The following is a 23,847-nucleotide window of genomic DNA, read 5'->3' as shown; positions in this document are numbered from 1 at the left end:
TCCCGCCATACACGCACTGAATATCTCCCGCAGCTTTGTTTCATATGATTATGTCTGTGCTTGTATGCCCACCTTTACACTGACTGTAAACAGGTGTCAGATACATTCCACATGGCACTATGGGAACTATGGGGCCCCCAACTGGGGAAAGTTGGGACAGGCTTATTGTAGTTGGGGGTGAGTTGCCTTTTAATCAGCCTTGTGATTATTCTGCCTATTGGACACCCGCTAGAGAATGTTATTTGTAGCATGTTATTGGCCCAATTCTAAGTCAGTAGCTACATCATGAGTTCAGTAAACTACAGCACCTTCTGTTTTGTCCCTAAAAAATCTAAGCAACCCCATGTCTGTCACTGCAGCTATCAATAACTATTGTTACCTAGAGAGACTTATGCTGTCCATAGACGTACACATATAATTGTACAAGTCCTCAATACGATCAGACCGTGTGTGGACAGGCCCTGATTTGTGGAAAGGCCACCAAGGCCCGGGCTTAGGGTGGCAGGATTTTAGGGGGTGGCATGCTGTCCAACCACACCCACATTGGTTTAAAATTCGCAGGAGATACAATAGCTATCCCCATAGCTCAGGTCACAATGATGAAAGTTTGCGCAAATAAAAGGGAGGGGACGGGGGCAGGCCTGGACTGGCAATCTGTGCGTTCTAGCAAATGCCAGAGGGGCTGCTATAAGGTCCAATAGAAAGTCAGTACTTGGGCCTCTGTGTAATTGAAATGCCAGGGCCTATTTTAATTCTCAGTCCGAACCTGGACTGGGGTGACAAACAGCAATTGGCCTAGGGGCACCTGCTTTGTAAATCCGGCCCTGTGTGTGGTGAGTCCTGACATTTTTTGTGCCATGTCGATCAGTTGTTCAGTCTCTGCATGTATTGCCGATCTGACGATATCAGTGGGAGACTGTCACCAGCTTTTGTTGGACATAAACTTTCATATGATTGCTGTCAGGGGCAGAACATCGGCTGATCTGTTCTTTTACTACTTTATTTAAACTGAAGGTTAGTGGCAGATTGGGAGATGGGGAGGTCTGTTTGTTCGTCTGATATTGCAGGTAAACCTGCACGTCTATTCAGGGCCGCCATCAGAAATCACGGGGCCCCGTATAGCAAAATTTTCTGGGCCCCCTGGCCCCGCCCACCCCAGATCCCGCCCCCACCCCACATTAAAAAGTCCACACAGACACCAGCGCTAAAAACATCATCTTTCTATTCAGGTCCTCCCTTATTCATATTCCAGTCTCTTATTTAAATCAGTGCATGGTTGCTAGGGGAATTTAGACCCTGGCAACCAGATTACATAAATGGCAAACTGGAGAGCTGCTGAATAAAAAGCTAAATAAGTCAAAAACCACAAAAAATAAAAACCCAATTACAAATTGTCTCAGAATATCCCTCTCTACATCATACTAACAGTTAATGTAAAGGTGAACAACCCCTTTAACTGACCTTCAAGCTAGGCTTTTTATTTCTTTAGTAATGCTGCTTATGGTTCTATTAGAAAAATTTAACTTTTTTTTTAACTGATAGAATAAGCAAGCAACATGATCACTAGAAAGATCTGCCAAATAATAAGTACAACAGACATACTAGGATAGAATGGCAGCAACACACTAGGCTGGTGCTAAAATAATTACACAAATACAGGCTGGAAAGAGAGGCTTCCAGTGCCAATGTTACAATAACTGACTCTTGCTCAGTTTGGAGTTGCAGGGTTAAACGCTTCTGCTCCTTTCCCCCTCCCTCCCTCCCTCCCTCCTTCTCTCCACGCCCACATCAGCCTCAGCCTGTCAGCAGCAGCAGCAGCAGCACAGAAGAGCAGGGGAGTGTACTTGCCGCACGGAACTTAGTGAGTGACAATTCAGCAGCGTGAGCAGCAGCAGGTCTTTGGCGCGGCTTTGGATCTTCAGCTGCACCGTGACCTTCGGCGCTGTTAAGGGGGGCCCGGCTAATTTGAAAAGTGTAACACCCCCCTTCAGCCCCTGCCCGGTACAGCTGTACCCCCAGTGCCCCCCTGATGGCGGCCCTGCGTCTATTGCCAGCTTTAACCCCATATGTAATAAAAGGCACTAAGTTTGCCCATGAGCAGTAACCAATAGCAACCAATAAGATGATGCTTCCTGCTGATTGGTTGCTATGGGTTACTGCTCCTGGGCAAACTTACTGTCATTTATTACATAAATATTACATAAATTGTGATTAGAATGTCAAAAGAGGCTACTGCGACTTGCCAGTGTATTATGCTATTATTATAACAGTGTCAGTCACACGGCCCTTATCCCAAGTGAAAGGCGCGTGTCTGTGGAAATGAACTTTGCGTCGTCGTGCTAATGAAATACTGGTGGGAATCTCACAGACTTCAAGGGAGCGACACACCTGCAACTCAGGGAATGAGAAAGACTGAACATGTCGATGAATAAGCTATAGTACCAGTAAATACGAGTCAGTCCGCTGGAAGTTGCAACTAGAGGGCTGGGTGCGGGACATACCGCTACTGAGTTATGAGAGGAAAAGTGCGCTTGAGGCGGCGCCAGGCTGTAACACGATGAAGTTGTTGGGAAAGGGAGAGAGTGACTTGTGGGCAAGTGAAGAGGTGTGCTCTCCCTCTGAAGGGAATTGCCCAGCGAGCAGCAGGGTGGGAGGAAAATGAAGGTGACGTGCAAATCACTGAGGGTGGGTTACTCCAACTCCTCCTCACTCTGAGCCGGGCTCAACAGGGAGGGAGTCACATGTGTCACACGCAGACCTGCCGCTGCTTTCACTGGGTGTCTGCTCCTTCATATCAGTGGATCTGTCGGTGGGTTGGAGAGAAGATAGAAAGGGGAGCCCCACCATTCCCCCCTCTCACCTGCCTGCCCTTGGATACGCTGCCCTGCACTCTCCTGCGGTGAATTCTCTCTCTTGTGTCATGGAGTTAGTTATCCGGTTAATAATTGCCTGCTCCCTGTACATCAACGCTGCCGGGGACTATGATGGAAGGTAAGAAATGACTGGCGAATTACCCCTCTACCTGTGCTTCATGGCACTTACACTTTCATTGCGCCTACACTGAGAACTTCTCTAATGTCCCCAGTATCACTGAGAACTTCTCTAATGTCCCCAGTATGTGCAGCCCAATGTTACTGTGATACCTCACCTTTACTTATTGACAGACAGAAACAAACGATTTCTTCCACCTGCACACAAGGTACAGCTCCCAGAATCCTCAGTCAGTTTACATCTCAACTGAGTATTTTCCAGAACAGAATTTAGCCTATGCACTGCTGGGAGTTATAGAATAGTTGTAGAATAACTTCCCACTACTTTGTGTAAATTCATCCATTTAATAAATTGGCAGGCAATTCACATAGGCACCCCCAGGGCAAAAGAGAAGTACTGTCAGGATCTGCAGAAAGATGCTGAATAGAGTTTGATACTAGCTAGGAAAGGGCATGGGCTTACTGAGGCTGCTGGGATTGCCCCTATTTATTTGTGTAGTGGAGGTGGGTGTCAGGCAGTTTGGCAGATGTGAGTGAGGAATGAAAGGTGCTGATGTGCTGACAGAGATAAAGACACCTGCAGGTCCTAAGGGTATAAAGTCACATCAATCTGCCCCAGATTGATGTGACAGATCTACGACCTCCTTGTATTACTGGGGGGAGGGGGGATTCTGGGATTTGTAGTTTTGCAACAGCTGTAGCCTTAAGGTCACCTATCCCAGCACTGGGTTTATGTTAATGCTAAGTCTGTGCTTATTGATAAGCAATACATTTATTCCTAAGGACTGTTTTGGCTTTTTACATGCTAGATTTCTAATAATTAGTGAGGACTGTGGAATAAGTTAATATTAATTGAGGAACAAACATCTAAGGTCAGGGTTGAGGCCAGTCGGCATCATCCGCAAAAGAACAGCCGGAGATACTTAAATTACCCTAAGGGGCAGATTTATCAAGGGTCGAAGTGAACTCAAGGGAATTTCCCAAATAAAAAAATTCGAAATTCAAAGTAATTCTTTGACCATCGAATAGGATACTACGACTTTGAATTTACTTCGAATTCAATTCGAAAGTTAAAATAGTTCGAATATTCAACCATTCGTTAATCGAAGTACTGTCTCTTTAAAAAAACTTAGACTTCAATACTTCGCCAAATTAAACCTGCCGAAGTGCTATGTTACCCTATGGGGACCTTCTACAAGTCTTTACACATCAAAGTAAAATCGTTTGATGGCCAAATTCAGTGAAAAATACTTTGACTTCGATATTCGAAGTATTTTAATTCGATGGTCGAATTTCGAAGTATTTTACACTTCGAAATTCGACCCTTGATAAATCTGCCCCTAAGTGTATCTGTCCTCTAAACCCTTTCTTCTTTCAGCAGAGGGTCACCACTCCACCTCCACAGCCAATATGGCTTTCCCCAGCAGGTCAGACTCACTGGTATGCACTACCCTACGTAACTGGGATCCACCTGCACATACACTTATATATAACGCATGCGTGTCCTAGAGCTCTAAAACGATACTCCCAGCTCCCTCATTTGAACTCTCTGAATATGGAAGCTCCAATGAAATCAGTTTATTACAGATGACAGTGTGCTAATCCTTAACGCCTCCAAAAGAACTCAAATTTCTATTTATACTTTGGCCAAATGAGCCGGAGAGCTGTATTTTTGGGAGATGGAAACAAATTACCCCTTCCTTTGCAGGAATATTGTTCCTGCCTATCTACTCTTCCTTAAATGTCTGCATAGATAGACATATTCCTGGCTCTTACTTTGGGCCAGCTTCATGTATTTTTAATTCTTATTTATATTTTCTTCATGTTGAAAAGTCATTAAAAAGTTTTAGATACAATCACTTTCTTGGCTTGGCTCTGAGTAAAAATGTTGCAGGTTTCTTATGCATGCCAATCGACACCAATAAATGAGTGCAGCCATGCAGTAAATGGAGATAGCCATTTAGCAGGTAAACAGTTTATAGGTATGGTATTGTGACTTTTTTATCCAACTATGATGCTACCACTTAAAGTGTGAAAGGGCTGAGGCAGCAACTCTGCTCAGCTGTATAAGATCAATATGCACCCAGAAGTGTTGTGACACGGTTTCCCTTTTCACGGAAACAGCTGGGAAGTTCTGCAATGACCCATACAGCCCATTTTGTCTTTTGTGATCCATAGCCATCCAGCTATAAATATGAATTTCTAGGAACAGAGGATACCAATAAATCAAATCCATTGCCGCTGCTTTTCTTGGTTTACTTAACTGCTGGAATACTCAATTCCTAGCAGCCAAATAGGTGCATATTGTTGTATACACAAAGACATCTGCAGAATCAATAATTTAATTATACCAAATGGATAGTAGATGCCACACTAAACACAGCTACCTTCACTGCTCAATGACACTTTACTCAGTTGTTGCTGGACTACAAATCCCAGCATACTTTAACACATACTTTAACACTAACATTCAGGGAGCTGTAGTCTAGCAACATCTGGGTTGAATTTGTAAAGCAATATTGCTCAATAAAGCATTTGCCCAGCATTAAAATGCGAAATTATCCTCTTGGCTCCATGTGTTCCTGCAGTTGAGTTTAGTATAGTTTCCTACAGTCAACAAGAAAGTCCTTTATTCAAATGTTTAATTACAGTGTAATATTAATTAAGCCAAAATGACATTAATTTCCATAAATATGATAGCAAGATGATTGACATAGTTGCTGGTAGTCAGCATTCTCACCCGTAAATACTTTTACAACTATAAGTACGTTTTTGGTCAGTTTTTGGTGAATTTTCTTGCATGTTGATTTTTTTTCTGTCATCTTCTATAGAGAACTAGGGAGTGCAATGGGACAGCCTGATGGTTTAAAGCATTGCTAACCACATGTAGTTCAGGCTGGTATAATTTCTGTCTTAAAGGGGACCCGTCACCCAAAATAATTATTCAAAATCCTATTTTATCACATAAGTCAAGCAAAATGAACTTTAATTACACTATATAAATTATTTGAATCTTGTTTCCTTCAGTTTGGGAATTCTTAATTATAGCAAGCAGGCAGGAGCCATTATGTGGACACTGTTATTAAAGCAAGCCTTGTATCATCTCAGAATCTTATTTGTGCACCAGAATAGGGGGCCCGATGTCCATCCCCATGCCCTGGTTACACAATTAAATGGTGAAGAGAACGGGGGAATGTATGGAGAGCAGTGACATCTAGGAAGTGCTGAATGGAAAGTGAAAGCAATTGTGTGCCCGCCTCTATGCCTATGCATAGAGGAGGGGCAGACAATATTTGATTGACAGCTGAGCTTACCACAGCTATGAACGCTTTAATAAAAAATAGAAATTAGATTTCATGTTTAATTTGAAAAGGACTTTTATAATACAGATTTTTGTGTCTAGATGACAGGTCCACTTTAAGCAGCGTTGCCAGTTTGAATTTTGTTTGGAAGTTCAGTTTGAGTGGCACCCTCAAGATTAAATATAAGATTACATATCACCATGTTTCATAGTAAATTATTATTCATCTACTGTAGTGCACATCAAGTCCAACATCCCTTTGAAAGCTTTTGCTTGATGTAGAATAGCTGAACAGCAATTGCTAGAGGTACATCCTTATTTTTACATATTTATTTCCTCATTTGCATACCCAGGGCATTGCCTAGCTCTTCTGTTGCCTATATTAATTTGTAACAGTACTATTCATTCTTAAGGAAGGGCTATCGCCTGAGAGCAGATTACCTTAGAAATCCACATCTGTTTATGTCATTTTGCATCCATTTTAAGCTGTTTGCTTCTGGAGTCATGTTATCTGTAATTGATATGATTTCTCTGTTGTGACGAGTAGTGAAATAAAATAGACTGGAATTCTAGAGTGAAAAATCAGAAAAAGCTCACTGGGCCCTTGTGGGCATTAGTTAAAAAAAAAAAAGATAAATCTCTTTGAATAGTGCAGGGCTGATGGCTCACTTCAGTATTCATTATTCAGGAATTTGTGCCTTGATTTATATCTGTGTGTAGCTACTACCTAACATAGTGGTTTCCACCTTGTGTACAAGTTGAGGCAAGGCACAGGTGAACTGCTGACTACCTTCAATAATCACGTGGCTTTTACATTCTTGGCTCGGCAGTCCCTCCCACCTGTTTAAGTCATAGCACCTGGCCAACTCTTTTCATTTATTTGGTATAGAAAGTGAGTGGTGAATAGCATTCAAAGCACGGCCTATTCAGCACTCTAAAGCTTAACCTCTGCTGGAAGTGACATTCCACTGCATTGTTTCCGATTGAAGACAAAAAGAATTCTTGCTTGGTAAAGCATTGGTAATAGCAAGCACTATAATACATTTTGTATTTTAAATAACATGATGAAAAACATACAACATATATAGAAATAGCAATTCTCTGCAAAAGCCCAGTATACAGGGCAAAAAGAATGCTTCTCTACTTCATGCTTTAATTCAAGTGTTTTTTTCTTTTCACTTTTGTGACTATGGACACCATCATTATGGCTCAGGAGAACAAATCTAGATCCATTTATATTAGCTCTTTTTCTTTTTGAAAAAGAAGCTCCTTCTTCCATATCGCATTGTACTCATTATGGCACAGGCAAGTGCCGAATGCGACCCCCTCCCCTCCCAGTGCTGCTTTAGAAGGTGAAAAATTACACTTTACATTTCAATATTAGAAAAATGTTCACAGATAGAAAATAGAAAGTAATTGGAAAAAGTCTTTATTTCTGGTGAAATATATGAAACCAACTGAACTGAAAAAAGTGTTGGAAGGTGAACAACTCTTTTAATGAGTACAACTCGATTCAGAAGAATGGGCTGCGTTCCCCTGTGGTGGAACACAGGATCGATCCACCCCAAGGAACCATGGCCAGAAATGCACATGTGTAAGGGTTAGGCCTCTTTTTGTGTATTTTGCAAAGAGGCTGCATTAAAGGACAAGGAAAAGCTAATTCACTGGGCGGGTGCCAAAAAATTAATCCACCTTGGCTAAATCAACCTTACTGAAGGGAAATGGAAGTAAGATGGAGGCCTGCGCATTTCTTTCCAAAAAAGAAGCACCAACCTAGGGAAAACACCCAGTGATTTAATTCTCTGTGGGTAGTGCCTAACATAAGTCACCCCCCTCCCCCATTAAATTATCCTTTCCTTATCCTTAAAAAAATTCAAAATAATCCTACAGCTAGAATTCCATCTCATCTCTGTAAATCTCGCTCCACAATCTTTGTTCCTGCAATCTGAAGCATTAATCAAATTTTTACCAGAATTGAACGAACCTTTACTTTCAAGTTTGATTACAGCCAAATTCACCTAATAGCAAGACGAATAGCAAGAATTTTATTGGTGAATTCTGTTGCATCTATAATTATATTTTTGGTCAGTTCTCTTTGGTGAATTTTCTTGCATGTGTAGCTTCATTCTTTAGCCACTTCTGCAGAGAACTAGGGAATCATTATGGTGTCTGATGTATTACTGTAATTTGTTGTTGTTAATCATGCTGACCCACAGTAAACAATAAAAACAAATAAGGCAGCACACAAGGCTTATTTGCCAGTGCTTGCCTTACAATATTTATTGACAGCATAAAGTGATGGAACAAGCAGTTCACAATACGCACAGTAAACAGCATGCTTCAGGCCACTACTGTCCTGTTTTTATCAATGGGAAGGCTAGATGATCCACTCTGCTATATGTTCAGAGGCTGAGATTATATTAAAATTGGCAAAATAAAAAGAGTATGGCCTTCCATATGTAAAAGTTCCCAGCTGGTATAGTGAATATAAAAATGTGTTAAATATGTGAGCATCGCCATTCACGTTCCAATTCTGCTCCTTTCTCCATTATACCTCTCCCATACCTGACCTAGGGTTGCCACCTTTGCCAGGGGCGTGTTGGTAATGTCTGAGGGACAACCGTGTGATGTCAGAGGGTGGAGCAATGATGTTAGTGTGTGCCTTGTGACAGGGGTGTAGCTATGACATCGTGCCCCCACCAGTCGTGAAATTTTGCCTATTTTTTGCACTTTAAAAACCGGGCGGGATGTTTTGAACTGGACTGCCCCCTGAAAAACCCTAACCTGGCAATCAAAGTCAGAATGGCATAGCACAGTTATCATAATGAATGCCATGTTTTGACCTAAAGCAGGGATTTTTAACCTATGGGGCAGGACCTAAATATAGGTCCATGTTTTGTTAAAGATGGGTCTGCATGATCCCCCTGAATATGGTAACATTGCCTTCTACAATAGAAAATAGTAATTCAAACAAGGCCTAAAACTGGCGTTAAATCTATTTTTGGGTCACAAAGCAGATTCTGCAACTTAGTTTGCAACCCCTGGCAAAAAAGGTCAAGAAACACTGACCTAACAAACCTGAGGGTACCTTTCATACTCTATTTATGAGGAGCAGGAATGATGGGAAGAAAATTATTTGCTTGGCATTCCTTGCAGAAAAGATTAAACTGATTATGTTAATAGATCAGTTCACGCTGGCATGAACTTTGAAACTGACTTCAGCAGTTTGCCATAAATATTGATATACGCTTTGAAGCCAAGATAAATAACATTCACTTACGTGGGTATGCTTGGCATGAATAGCCCATAGCAATAAAGCTAATTATTTTTACAATAAAGGCATCTGTTTTGTGTGTTACCTCCTGTAGCTTGGCTGACTGGGCAATCAACTGCATTATCTGCAAGCACTAGTAGGAAATGAAGTGTATGGCGTGGGAAATTGAAGCAAAATGCATTTTAATATTTGCTGCTATGTGATCAAAGGGTTCTGGTTAATATATATTGATGTTTTTATGTGGTCAAACAGTTGTGAATGTGATTCATTTCATAATGTCCTATTGTCAGTTTTCTTTTTTCATCGATTCTGTAATCAAGTAGTAGTCAGCACACACAGTGGAATAAATAAAGTCAATGTCTACACAATAATGGTCAGAATTGTGCACTTTGTACAAGATTAAGCTCTCAAGATTAAGCTCTCTCAACATTAGCTTGCATCCCCAGGTACGAATAAAAAGGAATCTGGGCCCAAGTGTTCAGTATTGTTAGTTGGAATGTTAGCACACAGGTATACTTGCTTTACAAATGTGGTAAAAGGTTTAAATGCTACTTCCCTGAATGGATTGACAACTGCAGTCTGTGTACTTGATACAAGTGCAGATTCCAAGCAGGCAAAGGGTATACGACTTTTTTATATAAAAAGTTAGTAATTTTATATGGCTGCCTGACATTCAGTCTAGGAATAAAGTTTAAATTTTTTTTATAAAAAAACAATTCAAAACCAGTTTCAGTACCAGATTATGCAACTAATAGCTGTGGTTTGTGTGGGAACAGACTAAGATGGCATCCAACCTGTAATGGTTCTTACACTTCAGCTTCTAATTCCATGATGGTTTAGGTGTGTACTAATCTAGGCTTCTATAAGGGCTTTTACACTCAAGTATTTCTGCCTGCATTCCCCTGCAGTGGACCTTTATGCATTCCACCACAAGAAAGCGCATCAAGAAATGGCAAAACCCACAATTTTACTCACAAATAGGCTATCCTTGATAGATTCAGAAATATATTTGCTTGTGTATGGGGCAAAAAAGATGGCTAGTGTCCAGTGAGAAAGGGACCACTTTGAGCCACAGATATGGTCCTCTCCCAATAAGACTATATCATATAATTGTTGGCCTGGGTGGGACCTTACAAGCAGATCAACTTGATTTTCCCACCACTTAAATAACCGAATTGGGCAACTTGCCACCTATATTGAGCAAATCTATGTTATTTGACCTGCTCAAAGCAATGGGCAACCATGCATATTGTGATTAAATGGAAACTATCATGAAAATGTAATTTGTGTCATCTCATGGAAATAAGAAGCTTTCTGAAAATAATCAGTTAAAAATGTTGTGCTGTTTTTAAAATAATCAAGTTACTCTTCAGTATCCCCTTCTCATCCATCTGCAGTAGTCTAGGTCAGATTTTGATTGGCGGGTCAAGCACATTGGTGTGTGCTTCCTTTCTCTATATTAGAGCTAACTGTCTTTCAAACTAACCAACTCCAACACAAAGCTGCAAGAAACAGATTGCTGCAAGGTGGATAGTGAAGAGTAATGTTTATTTTTCCTTCTGTAGGTAGCTTAGACTGCTTTGTCATTGCAAGGACCAGATGGCAGGCAAGACAGTATATATATTTTTTGTTTTGCTGGGTATATACATGAAAATCCACTAGTTTAGTGGCCTCCTTGAGATGGGCAATATCAGACTGATCCGATCTGTTGGACCTCCGGCCAACAATTGGATCATAATTAGAGCTATGTGGGCCATCGGGATAAGGACCACATCAACACACAGATGCAGTCCTTGATCAGATGGCAAAATAAAACCTGCCCAATCAATATTTGGCCAATTTTCATCCAGATATCAGCTGAGCAGGGCTGTGAGCTGGAACAAACACAGACCCATAAGCTGCCATACAGAAGGCATCAACTTTTATTGGCCTGTGTATGACTATTTTTAGGCATTCTGTACGAAAGGGAGGATGTGTTTAATGAAAGGTCAAATACTGTACCTCCAATTTAAATGATCATCCTATATCCTTGAAAAAGGACCTGCTTTTTTTTAAAAAAGTTAGTTGTGAGACATTTTAAATTTGATATTCTGTTATTTGATTAACCACTTTTTTACCTGTTTGGCTAATGCCTTGTGTTTTTCATGACCTTAATCAGGGCAGTGGGACCATTTCTTAAGATGTGCTAAAACTGAGTAATGTGAAATAGAACATAAATGTAAATTTTTTCAAGAATAAAGGTGACAAAAAGTCCTTATGTTTGGTATTAAGCCAGTAATTCAGAATCCCTTGCATGTCAACTTTCAAGCTTGAAGCAAAGCCACTGCTACATTATCACTTTGTTAATGTTTGTGCAGTTTATTGTTCCTGCAAAGAAATGTTGAGGTTATCAGGTATTGCCCTTGTAAACAGTTTGTGAGCATATTTTCTGTCTGGGTTGTTTCCACATGTCAAGTGCCCTGAGGCTGTTGAAAAGACACTGACAATTATTTTTGAAATTCCATTTTATGACGTCTACTGTATCTTGTAAACCTTAATTATGTTGACAAAGGTTAAATGCATGGTGATTGCTTAATAATAGCCTTTTCCATATTAAGCCATTTATGTTTTCACTTTTAAGCCTTGTTAATATTTGTTTTTATTGAGCCTGCTCAAAAATATATGAAAGCTGCTCATCATTCAGCACCACAATGGCCCCCCTACATTCCTGCTCCATTGTAGCAGCTGCAGAGTCTTCTTCCTCTGTTCTGCACCCCTTCCCCCTCTGTTCTGCACCCCTTCCCCCTTTTACTTTTTTTTAAATTTAGTAGAAAACCTGGAGAAAAAATTATTACATTGTTTTCATAAACTGAATAAAATGTTATAGCTCTTTTAATAAAGTTTCCAGGTCTGAGTCTATACACTATGGAATGAACTCTTAAGAGCTGCACACACACACAGCTCCCCATCTTAGATCAGCGAGTTCACCTTTACCAACTCCATTTGGGGAGGAACAGACGAATTACAATAGGTGCTAGATACCAGGAGCTGATGATGCAAATTCATTTATAAATCTTTGCACATTATATTTTGCTATTATGCTGGTATTTGATTTAGGGCTCATTTATGATTGCAGTCACAAGTGCAAAGGTACATCCAAACACAATCCTGCACTTGTGTATATTTTCCCCATGGGGCCATTACTACTGTCCAGCCTTTTATGCTGAATCATGCACAGATGCATCTACAGATGCAAAGGAACCCTGAAGCTTCTATCAACTCAAAAACATGGTAGCGCCAGGTTTTCCACATTGTGCTGTGTCAGTAAGTTCTGCAGATTTGTGCTTGAAGAATCGCACATAAACCTTTACTGCTAAATGCCACATGATGTAATCCCCATTCTGATCATTTTGGCTGCAACTTTTAACATGGTAAGTTAGGTTGAAAAATTATACACGTCCATCAAGTTCAACCTTTAATTTGTGTCCAATTTATAAAATCATGCACATGCAAGTGCATTTGTTTTGACAAAGAGGGCCCAAAAGCACATGCAATTATGCTTTGCATATTTCACTTACTGTCGTAAATTACCATAATCCAGTACTGTATTTTAACAATTAGGTATCCACCAAATATATACTGTAATTATGTTCTAAATACAAGTTTGGCTGCATGCTGAATTGAATTCTAATTTGCGTATTAAAACATGAGATAAATCAATAACTTTGTGTTATGATGCAAAACCAGCCTATTGGGTTTATTTAATGTTTACATGATTTTCTAGTAGACTTAGGGAAAGAAGATCCAAATTACAGAAAGTTATCCGGAAAACCCCAGGTCCCGAGCATTCTGGATGACAGGTCCCATACCTGTATAAAGGGTTATTATAGTAAGGGTAGCTGGGAGGGTTTTATTTTATATGTAGAATTGTGAAACCATCTTGGCCTTTGACTTTCTTGGAAAAAGAATGCCCTTCCTTACTCTTAAACCTTATATTTCTTGTATTTAAGTCAAGTATGACCGCCTTCTTTGGCCAGTTTCTAGAATGACATTACTTTGTAATGCCTTGTAGCATTGGCGTTTAGATTAATTCTAATGAAACTGTGCTACTGAAACGGTGCTACTATTCATTCTACTGAAACTGTGTGGGGTCAAGATTTATTCTACTGAAACTGTGCTAGGCCAAAAAACTAATAAAGATCTCAATGCCCACACTCCTTGTTAATATTCTTTAACCTCTGCAGCCTATGGTACTGTAGAAAACATTGCTTAAATGTTTCTATCACTCTAGCACTACTAGATATACTTATGTCCATTTCAGCTCTCCTTTGTAGTCTTTCATTCTTTTCATGCTCTTTTTCCAGTGTGAACCTTTGTTGGCATTTTCTGGACGTCTATTCTTCTCTTCATGGACACTGTTGATGAAAACTCATTACTTCATTTCACTTCTTGTCTCATGTTTACCCACTTCTGGCTCTTTTTATTTCATAACTGACCTCTCACCCTATGTTCATTCTAAGGTTTCAATCTGTCTGTTAGCAATTTCAGCCTTGGTGGCAAAGTAACACCTTAAACTAAACATGTCAAAGGTTTAACTGTTCATAATCCCCAGTAGCATTTTTCACCTTTACACTGGTCACATGCAGATGTCTCATACACTTTGGTCAGTTTCTGACCAAAATCTTTGATTTAAAAAAAACGTATTTGTTTGATGGGATTTCAGCTGCTGATCAGTGAAAATAAGACGACCCAGTGAATATGTCACTGGCCAAACTGCAGGGATTCCACAAGTAATCTCCATGAACTGCCTTCCCGTCGGCTATAATGAAAATCGCCGGCGGAATGGCACTCGGAGCACTTCGTTTTCCGAAGTCGCCCGAAGTTGCCTCACTAGTAAACTAGTAAATGTTAAATACATTGTGTTGCTTTCAAATGAATAACTAATGTTTTGTTTATAGTTCCTTATATCCAATTAGATTATAAGCTACTTGGTAGGAATCTCTTTCTCATGTTCCTTGTTAATGCACTTGTATTTATTTTATTGTTTGACCATACAGAATAGAAACTATGCAGTAAGTTGTAGCCTGTGTGAGGCATGTGCAAAAATTAAAATATAGATGTTATAGTTCATGGATGGCATTAATGTCTTTATTGATATATTTGCATTTTGCAATAAAAGATGCAAAAGTTGCTACAGGTATAGTTGTGTATAGCACCTGTTTAATATGTTTAATAGCTAAAAACTTTTTGGTTTATCTTTTTGCCGTTTATAACGTATTGTATACATTTGTATACTCTGCATATAGTAACTGTGTTGTTTTTTCCAAAGTCAGGTACTTGCTTAATGCTGATTTTTATATGCAGGTGGCCTAGACAGATTGCATCTGCCTCGGGACTGTGTCGCTATGGTAACAGGATAGACTGCTGCTGGGGATGGGCCCGCCAATCATGGGGACAGTGTCAGCGTGAGTATTGCCATTGCTGGGGCTTTTCATCATCTAATAGGGGGCTTGTACATATCTATTATTAACTTTCATACACTTCGGCAGGGCTTTTTCAGTAACAGGGGCTTTTGCACGTGCAGGTCTGAGGTGGTGATATACACTGGCTTTTGGTTTCAGCAGGGTATCTTCTGGGGTTCTAGGTATCAGTGAAGATGGGTTGTTGACAACAACAGCATGGCCTTTACCTTATGGAGAGATTCATTTTGCCTGTTTGTTGATAATTAAAATTCACACTTTTGGCTTTACACAGTGTGCTCTCTTTCAGTAAATTTAAATTACTATTTTTTATTCTAGGAAGAAAGTGGGTTATGGGGCGTTGGGTTACAAGTTTGTGGGGACCCACGCTACCCAAAGGATAATAATTTTTGTTTTAAGGAGTCTTAAGACGTCTAACCATCCCAAAATATTCTCAAAAGTTTCCTGTATAGTATCAGATTATTTTTATTCTGTGTAAAAAAGGTAGAAGGTAACTTTATAACATGGAGTATTTTCTATAGAGCTTTTGTTGAGACCTGCTTAGTACAGGCATAGATTTCATCCTATGCATATTTTTTTAAAGATTTAAAGAAATAAGAAGGTTTAAACCTTAATATGAACTTAAGCATATACTTTAATGACAGCCTGACATCCATGTGTGCTGGTGTGGTACACCAGTTCTATATTTCCTTGTTCCTACTAAAGGTTATATGCCGTATATGAAGTATAAACTATAGCTTGTCCAGATAATCTGGCATGGTTAACATTAACCATCTTTTAACCATATTTTAAGTCAGTGCCAGTATCATCATTATAGGATTGCCCCAAGACAAGTGGATCTGTTAGTTGAAAGAGTTAAAGCTATGTCAGATATCTCCTTACCACATACCTGCAAATCCCTGCTTAGTTTTACATGCCTTCTGGGCCAGTGGCCCTCTTTTCATTAATCCCCTGACCTCGTCATAGTGTAAAAAGGTCAGGATGAGTCTGGGCTTATTTACACATTTTTCTTGAGGGCAAGAAGGGTGTTAGAATAAATACTAGCATTATGTGTATTTTCATAATGTTTAGACAGTTCTTAATCTGTATATTATCTCAGGAAACATGCTGTTGTCTTCATTTAGATGGCAAAATTATGTTTATGGTTCACTAGTGTCGCCTGCCCATTACATTCGTGTACACCTTTCAAGCCATTATTAAACCGGTAGTTGTTATGTTGTGAGCTGCTGAATTGGGCCTCTTCAATCATTTAAGTCTCTAATGAATCCAAAAATAATAATTTTGAGTATTGTCCAGTTATAGTCCAGAACGAGGACTAGACAGTTCCTCAGCTAGAGTGACTGCTTCCTATGTGTGTTTGCAGTTCCTATAAGTAAATAGACAAGATGACCATAAAGATGGTGATGCTGCTTTATCATATAATAATGGTGTTTTGTTAGTATCATTTTACATATAAAAATATCCTCAAGATAGCCTTCAAGGGGGGATTAAACTGTTTGGTGATCCTTGACAATGACACCTTAAAAGTCTTGGGAGAAAGAATTTGAGCCATGGGGTTAAGAACAACAGTTCCTTGGGTGAAATGTTTAGATTTGGCAGAGTTTGCAGTAATTTATGGCCAGATATATGTATTTTGTATACAGATATATGAAAACATGTAGTACAGATTTGGAACCTGTTTTCCATAATACTTGGGACCTGTGGTTTTCAGGATAATGGCTCTTTCCGTAAACTGGACCTTCATACCTTCAGTCTACTAGAAAATCATATAAAAATTCAATAAACCAATAGGCTGGTTTTGCTTACTAGAAGTAATTAATAGGGATTAATTAACTGCAGTATCTTAGTTGGGATCAAGTACAAGGTCCTGTTTTATTATTACATTTTTAAAAATTTGGATTCATTGGATAAAATGGAGTCTATGGGAGCCAGGCCTTCCGTAATTTGGAGCTTTCTGGATAACGGGTTTCCTGGATAACGGATCCCATACATGTACAGCATGGTACAGAATGAGACTGCAAAAATAGATGTACCAATGTAATAAGGAATTCTGATATATGCTTTATTAAAGGCTTCTTGATCTGTAGTTGTATAGGTTGAAATCTTTACATGGATTCTGTCTGTTCTGATAGATAACCCCATGCAAAAGCAAATTGGGCAACAAAAGGTTTGTGATTCCTTTTTGTAAACATTTTCAATTCAGCTATGTGTTTTTTTTGACAGTTACTTAAAGATATAATTATACATTTTAGTACACTGAACCTACAGCATGGTCTTTAATGAAAACTATAAAGATTTCATAATTTCAATCTTTCTTTTTTTTTAAAGGTTTTTATTTTTTGAATTTTAATGGGAAGGGTTACAAGGGGGATAGACAAAACAACACAAAACATGTCATGGTTCACATGTACAGTTATGTAATACATCCTGCAGTATAATGTCAATACATAGTGCAATCAGTATCCATTTCGATCCATGCTATGGTCACATTAGAGCCTACAGATCGCCAGCCCTAGGGGTTAAGGACCCTGTACCAGGGAAGGGGAAGGATTCATGCCTTGTTGGAGTCTAGACCCTACTCTGGGATTTCCACCAGGTGTGTATTCAGCCATGGGCCCCATATTTTATTGAATTTGCCCGGGCAGCCCCGAGCCACATACGTAAGTTTGATTGAGGGCAACACTTTATTTACTAGGCTGACCCAAACCTTCAGAAGTGGGGCTTCTTTCCCCATCCATCCCATTATCACCACCTTTTTGGCATAGAATACTAGTGTTCTCATGAGCGACCGAGTCCTGCTTAGGGGGAGTAAATCCTCCAGTAGCCCCGGTAGGCAGACCTCCAGGGAGGACACCTGAGGTAGGTTCAAATTGTCTGCTAAATATTTTACGACCTTCTCCCAGAATCCATGCACTGGGGGACAGTTCCATGCCAGGTGTAGAAAGGACGCCCCAGTTTCCCCACATCATGGGCACATACCTCCAGCCTGCCCTCCCATCCTCTGGATTTTCACCAGTGTGACATATACTTGATGGGCAAATTTAAATTGGATTAGTCTATCCCGTAGTGAAATCAAATCATTATACAGCGAGTCAGTGGCGTCTACCCATCGCTCCTCACTAAGAGCTGGCAAAGATTGCTGCCATCTTCTTTGAGCTCTGTTAAAGGGTGGGGGGTGTAGTGGCCTGGTGCCTGGTATAGTCTAGATGTTAATTTAATTGGCTCGGGGTTATGCAGTATCTGTTCCACTTGGGGGGGGTGACACATTCAATTTTTAGGGAGGAGAATTGTGCTCTGAAAGCATGTCGTAGCTGCAGATATTGGTACAGTTGCAAGTTTGCGTTTCCTAGTTTTAGTTTCAATTGCTGGTAGGTAGGGAAGGACTGGTCTATCAGAATGTCACCTAGGAATCTCACACCCATTGGTGGCCAGTATGAGAAGTCTTGGAGTGCTTTCAAGTGTGGAAGATTAGAGTTCCGCCAGAGAGGCAGAAAGGGGGAGATTATTGGTGACACATGCCCTGCGATTGTACAGTCAGTTCTCCAGGCTCTGAAGGGGGTGGTCAATGTAGAGGGGCAGTCCTCATAATCCCTTAAATTCCTATATGGCACATTTTTAATGGCCTCTAATGAGCCTAGTCTGCTAGCTAGTAGCAGTAGAGTAGGGTCTTCCACATCACTCACAATTTCAATCTTACATACGTTTCTATGTAAGTCGCTGTACGTTATGTAAACTGAGTAAACCTGCCCTTGCACCTCCTTGGGTCAAAATGTAACCATGCCTGGTACAACAGTCAACCCCCCACTAATGGTGGCCCTGTTGAATTTATGGATCACTGTTATTGTTTTTTATGGCTAGCATCATTTTCCTTAGCCATGGTAAATCTTCTGCATTTATCACTACTAAAAATATGACTTTGTAACCAAGTCATAGGTTCAGTTTTTCTCATATCTCATGTCAATCAGAGCCACATTATCTTATGAAAGTTTTGGGTGGATATCACAGTTTATAAACTGTGTTACTTTTATATCTTTTGACCACTGTCCTGCTGGAATTGTTTAATGGATTAATTGCTATCATTTAAGGGCCAATGTTGCCCAAGAAATATAATATTCTTAAAGCAGCATTACCATATTACTGGTTCATATATTTAATCAACATAAATTGTTTATCACATTCCATATATATAAATATATATCTAAAACAATCAACATTTTTTGCATGCATTGTAAAATATCATATATTGGCAGGGCAATTCTTTTCCAGAACCCATCTGCAAATTCATATGTCTGGCCACAAGGAGATCAAGTGTAAGCCCAAACTAGACAAAAAAGTCAAAAAAGTGCATAAAAAAATTTGTTTGGAAATGTCAACCCAAAAAACATTTTTTTGTCTAACAAAAGAAAACGTAATACATTTATTACAATTTTTTATGTTATTTGTATATGTAATGCTATTAAAAGCAGTGCTTGTCTGTCCCTTTCTATTCTCTGCCCTGATGGTTCAGACTGCTGAAACTAATGTAAGACAAGGCAGCTGATTAACAGACTTGTGATTTCACTAGCATTTGTTTTTACATATAACTTTGAAAGCACTGAACATTTTTAATAAATGTATATTGTACAGTTGCTTAGAATTATGTTTTCTTTTATTAGGCAATTTTTATTTTGCCCTTTAAAGAAGAATGAAAGCTACCGAGACCATTTATTGCCAATAGATAAGCTACAATGGCGCAAGCTAGAACACTGTATTTAATCTGTAGTATGCCATACCTGAGTAAACAGCTCTAGAAGCGCTCTCTATTTGTTTAGGATAGCAGCTGCCATATTAGCTTGGTGTGACATCAATTCCTGACAGAGTCTCACCCTGCTCACTCATAGTTCTGAGCTCAGATTACAGCAGGGAAGGGGGAAAATGGAGGGGGGGAAAGGATGGGGGGAGAGAGGAGCAAACTGAGCATGTTCTAGCCCTAGCCCTGAAGGTTTATGCTGAAAACAGGAAGTCTGATACAAAAGTCCATGTTGACAGAGGACTCAGTTCAGCATTACTTTGAGGGTTTACTGGTTTACTATATAAATAGACCTTTCTGCTTGCTTAATTTTAACCTTTCCTTTGCCTTTAAGGTCTTCCTGTGATATGAAATGGTACAAACACACAGCCATGCTAGTGAAGTTTTTAGTACTGAAGTCTTGGCTAAGGGATGTAAACTACAAAAATCTTAACTACAAAACAATTTTTCTGATACTAGATAGTAGGAGTAATTTACTGACACCCTGGACGCAAGTGCAAGAGCACTAAAAGGGTACAAAAGCTCACCACTTGTGTCTGGGGTCTGGTTGTGCTCTGTAGACAGTATGTACAGGCCTGCACTACAGGCCTGCTCCCTAACATGTGATGGGTGGGGGGTGGTGGGTACCTGTAGGCTTCCCTCATTCCCCATGAACACAGCACTGCTGAACACAAGCAGCGTTGTAGCAATGGGGTGAATGCATTTTTCTACGCCCCTAAACTGAGCACAGAGACCAATGGCAATTCTACAGAAAGGGTGCAAAGTGCAGATTGCACCCATTTTTTTTGCACGCTGAACCCTGTCCTGCATGTACAAGTATGGAATCCATTATCTGGAAGCTCATTATCCAGAAAACCATTTCCATTTTCCCTGTAGTTAGAAGACAGTACCTTTTACTTGATCCAAACTAAGATGTAAGGAGGAAAAACAATCCTATTAGGTTTAATAAAGATTTAAGTTATCTTTAGTAAAGGTATCTGTATTTAGTAAAAGGTTATCTGGAATGCCTGAGGTCCCGAGCATTCTGAATAACAGGTGCCATACCTGTGGCATATGATGCCTGGTGTACACTGTGAAAAAAGAAATGTTTTTTTGGTAGCCATGACATTTGCAACATGCTGAGATGTTCATCACTGAAATGAATTTGGTAAGTGGATCACATACACAGTGCACACTAACCATCTACAGTGACAAAGTTGGATACAAAATCACATTTGTTGATACCATACCAGATCACAGTTCCACTAGCAAATTCATATGAATTCCCAAGGAGTAGGCACCTGAGCATAATAACCCCCCAAAGCATAGAATGAATCCAGAATGTGCTGCTAAAAATGTTACACGGTTGCATGTCTCTGCTGCTTCTCACATTCACTGTTTGGTTGAAGTTTTTTTTTCTTCTTTTTGTTGTTGTTGCTTGTTTAATGTTTCTGCCACTGTTTAGAGCTGAAAAAATATTAACTAAATCTATTACGATGCACAATCATGCCTCCCCAGATCACCATGTTTTACTAATCCAGATGCCATCACACTGTATGTACTGAGTCACATTAAAGCAATAATCCTACTGTACCGATCTGGAGCTTGAAAAGACAGGTTGTTATTAAAGGGGCACATATAATATTGCAAAATGTTTTATATTCAGTGTCACAAGGGAACAAAAGCAGGATTGAACCACTGCTTTCCTAAATAATAGTCCATGGCTTTGATGGATGGACAGCCCAAAGTACTTCACATGTGGCCAGTCTAATGTTAACTGCATTACTAAAGGTGGCCATACACGTTACAATTACAGATGGATGCAGTTTGTATATTTTAAATGGGTTTGTAAGGGCTAAGTAGCATTCATCCTAGAAATACCATAACATCAAAACCAGTTTTCCAAGTCGATTCTTTTGAATTTTGTTAAGCTGATTAAACCTGCACACACATACACACACATATATCTATCTATCTATCTATATATATATATATATATATATATCTATATATATATATATATATATATATCTATATATATATATATATATATATATATATATATATATATATATATATATATATATATATATATATATATATATTACTAATCTGCAAATGTGAGTAGTTCTCAGTGAAGATAATGGATCTCTATCTGAAAGCAAACACTTTGTTTGACCACTGGGGGTTTCCAAGATAACCTCTACTCGAAAGGTAACATCCAGTTCAATAATGCTGTCAAAATGGATATAAATTACTTTCCATTCCTTCACAGGTATATTTGGCTTTACAGGCAATATGTCATATAACCCTTTACTTGCCAACTGTGTAGCACTTCCGTTTCTTGTTTTAAGATTGTGCTATGGGAAAAATGTGATGCCTTGCAACTCTCTTTTCTTGAACAGCCCTTAACCAGGCCATTTCATTGGCAGGCAAAGGTTAAAGGGGATGTAAACCCAAAAATAAAATTTTGCTTTATGAAAGAAAATGAAATTCTTAGCAACTTTCCTTAAAAGTAACGCTCCAACCCTTTCTTAAAGGAACAGTAACACCATAAAAACGAAAGTAATATAAATATAATGTACTGTTTTGTTGCCCGGTAAAACTGTTATATTCGTATAAGAAAAACAACTATAGTTTATATAAACAAGCTGCTGTGTAGCCATGGGGCAGCCATTCAGAGCTGAAAAAGGGATAAAAGCAGATAACAGATCAGCTGTGTAGTATACAATGGAATTCTTCAGAACTTATATCGACTGTGTATTGTGTGCTTGAATGGCTGCCCCCATCGCTACACAGCAGCTTATTTATATAAACTATAGGTTTTTTTTCTGAAGCAAACAAAACAGTTCAGGGCAGCAGTACATTATTTTGCAATTCCTTTAGTATACTTTCAATTTTTCAATGTTACTGTTTCTTCAACTAAAGTTGCTGGGATTGGCCTGGCAGCTGTACTAGAGACTAAAAGGTTGCCCTTCCCAGGTCCCAGGCAATATCCCACTTGTTTATGTGCTTGACTCAGTATCAGTGTTATGCCATTGCACTAATCTCTTTAACGTTACAGCATGCTATGTGTGTTAATTTAGTAACAAATGTGATTGCGCTGTTTCTTGCTTTTTTAAAACCTGTCCCAGATTTTTTTTTCTTGTTGCAGAAAAGCTCTGAAAATTGAATTTGTTTAAGCCTCCCGGAATGTAGCATGTTGATTATAACCCAAATCCAGCCTCCTCAAAGGAAACAAAAAAAGATCTACAATTCCTTATTTGGACATTTGTTTTTGCAGCTTTCTACTACGCCTTAAGACAGAGAATAGCCAGCGTAAGGTGCCGATCGCAAGGTTAGCCTTACATATTTCTTAAATCATTTGGCAGCATATATTATGTCTGAAGAGAGCAGACTCTTGGTCACATATTAGAACACATCATTTTCTGGTTATATGTCATTCCATAGAAACAAAATGATTGGACAGTGTTATGCTTCCAAGAAATTGTATTTCTGAGAAATAGCTATGTGTTAAAGGTAAATGCTAGTTGAAATGTGCTAGTTGAACTTCGCCTATGTGAATAATCATTGTAACCCCCTTTTCTCCACTGTACTGATAAACTGAACAACTAACCATATTTGACATTAAATATATATTTAATGGAAGCAATTTTCTTTCCCCTGGGGTTACTCTATTTTACAGTGTCCTAAGGACTTGATGACATTTTTGTTGTAATAAATAACTGAAATTCCACAGTGTCAATGCCTGTATGTCAGCTGATAGCAATGTATGTGCTGAAGTTATATTCTAAAGTTCACTCAAAGCAGATTAACGGATTAAGAGAACTTGATTTTTCCCTTTCCCAGTACCAAGATTTTAAAAAAGTTGCTAAATTGTGGAATGCTTCAATCAAAACACTGCAAACTGAAATGTATACACAATAGCCAAGGTTTATTTGTCACTTCCTGGGTTTTCTCATCTTTAATTAAAGTTAGCGCCATAATTATTTCCTCTTTTAAAGGGAACAGTTCCCTGTATAAAGGAAATCATTGCTCATACACCTACTAAAAAG

At 39.2% G+C, this 23,847-nt stretch overlaps 1 protein-coding gene across 5 annotated transcripts in view; it reads left to right on the top strand.

The window, feature by feature from the left end:
- The first annotated feature begins 2,274 nt into the window (after positions 1 to 2,274).
- Positions 2,275 to 23,847, top strand: part of npnt.L (nephronectin L homeolog) — a 55,514-nt gene continuing 33,941 nt past the window's right edge. The window contains exons 1-3 of one of the 5 annotated variants that reach the window (XM_041590535.1): positions 2,275 to 2,991; positions 14,909 to 15,009; positions 23,076 to 23,129. In XM_041590535.1, the coding sequence (XP_041446469.1) occupies positions 2,921 to 2,991; positions 14,909 to 15,009; positions 23,076 to 23,129 (226 nt within the window). In that variant the 5' untranslated portion in view covers positions 2,275 to 2,920. The remainder of the gene's footprint in view (positions 2,992 to 14,908; positions 15,010 to 23,075; positions 23,130 to 23,847) is intronic. The other 4 variants (XM_041590545.1, XM_018251760.2, XM_041590538.1 and 1 more) reach the window with 4 other exon arrangements.

Source organism: Xenopus laevis, chromosome 1L (genome assembly GCF_017654675.1).
Source record: "Xenopus laevis strain J_2021 chromosome 1L, Xenopus_laevis_v10.1, whole genome shotgun sequence".
Taxonomy (NCBI): Eukaryota; Metazoa; Chordata; class Amphibia; order Anura; family Pipidae; genus Xenopus; species Xenopus laevis.
This window is presented reverse-complemented; position numbering and strand designations above follow the sequence as displayed.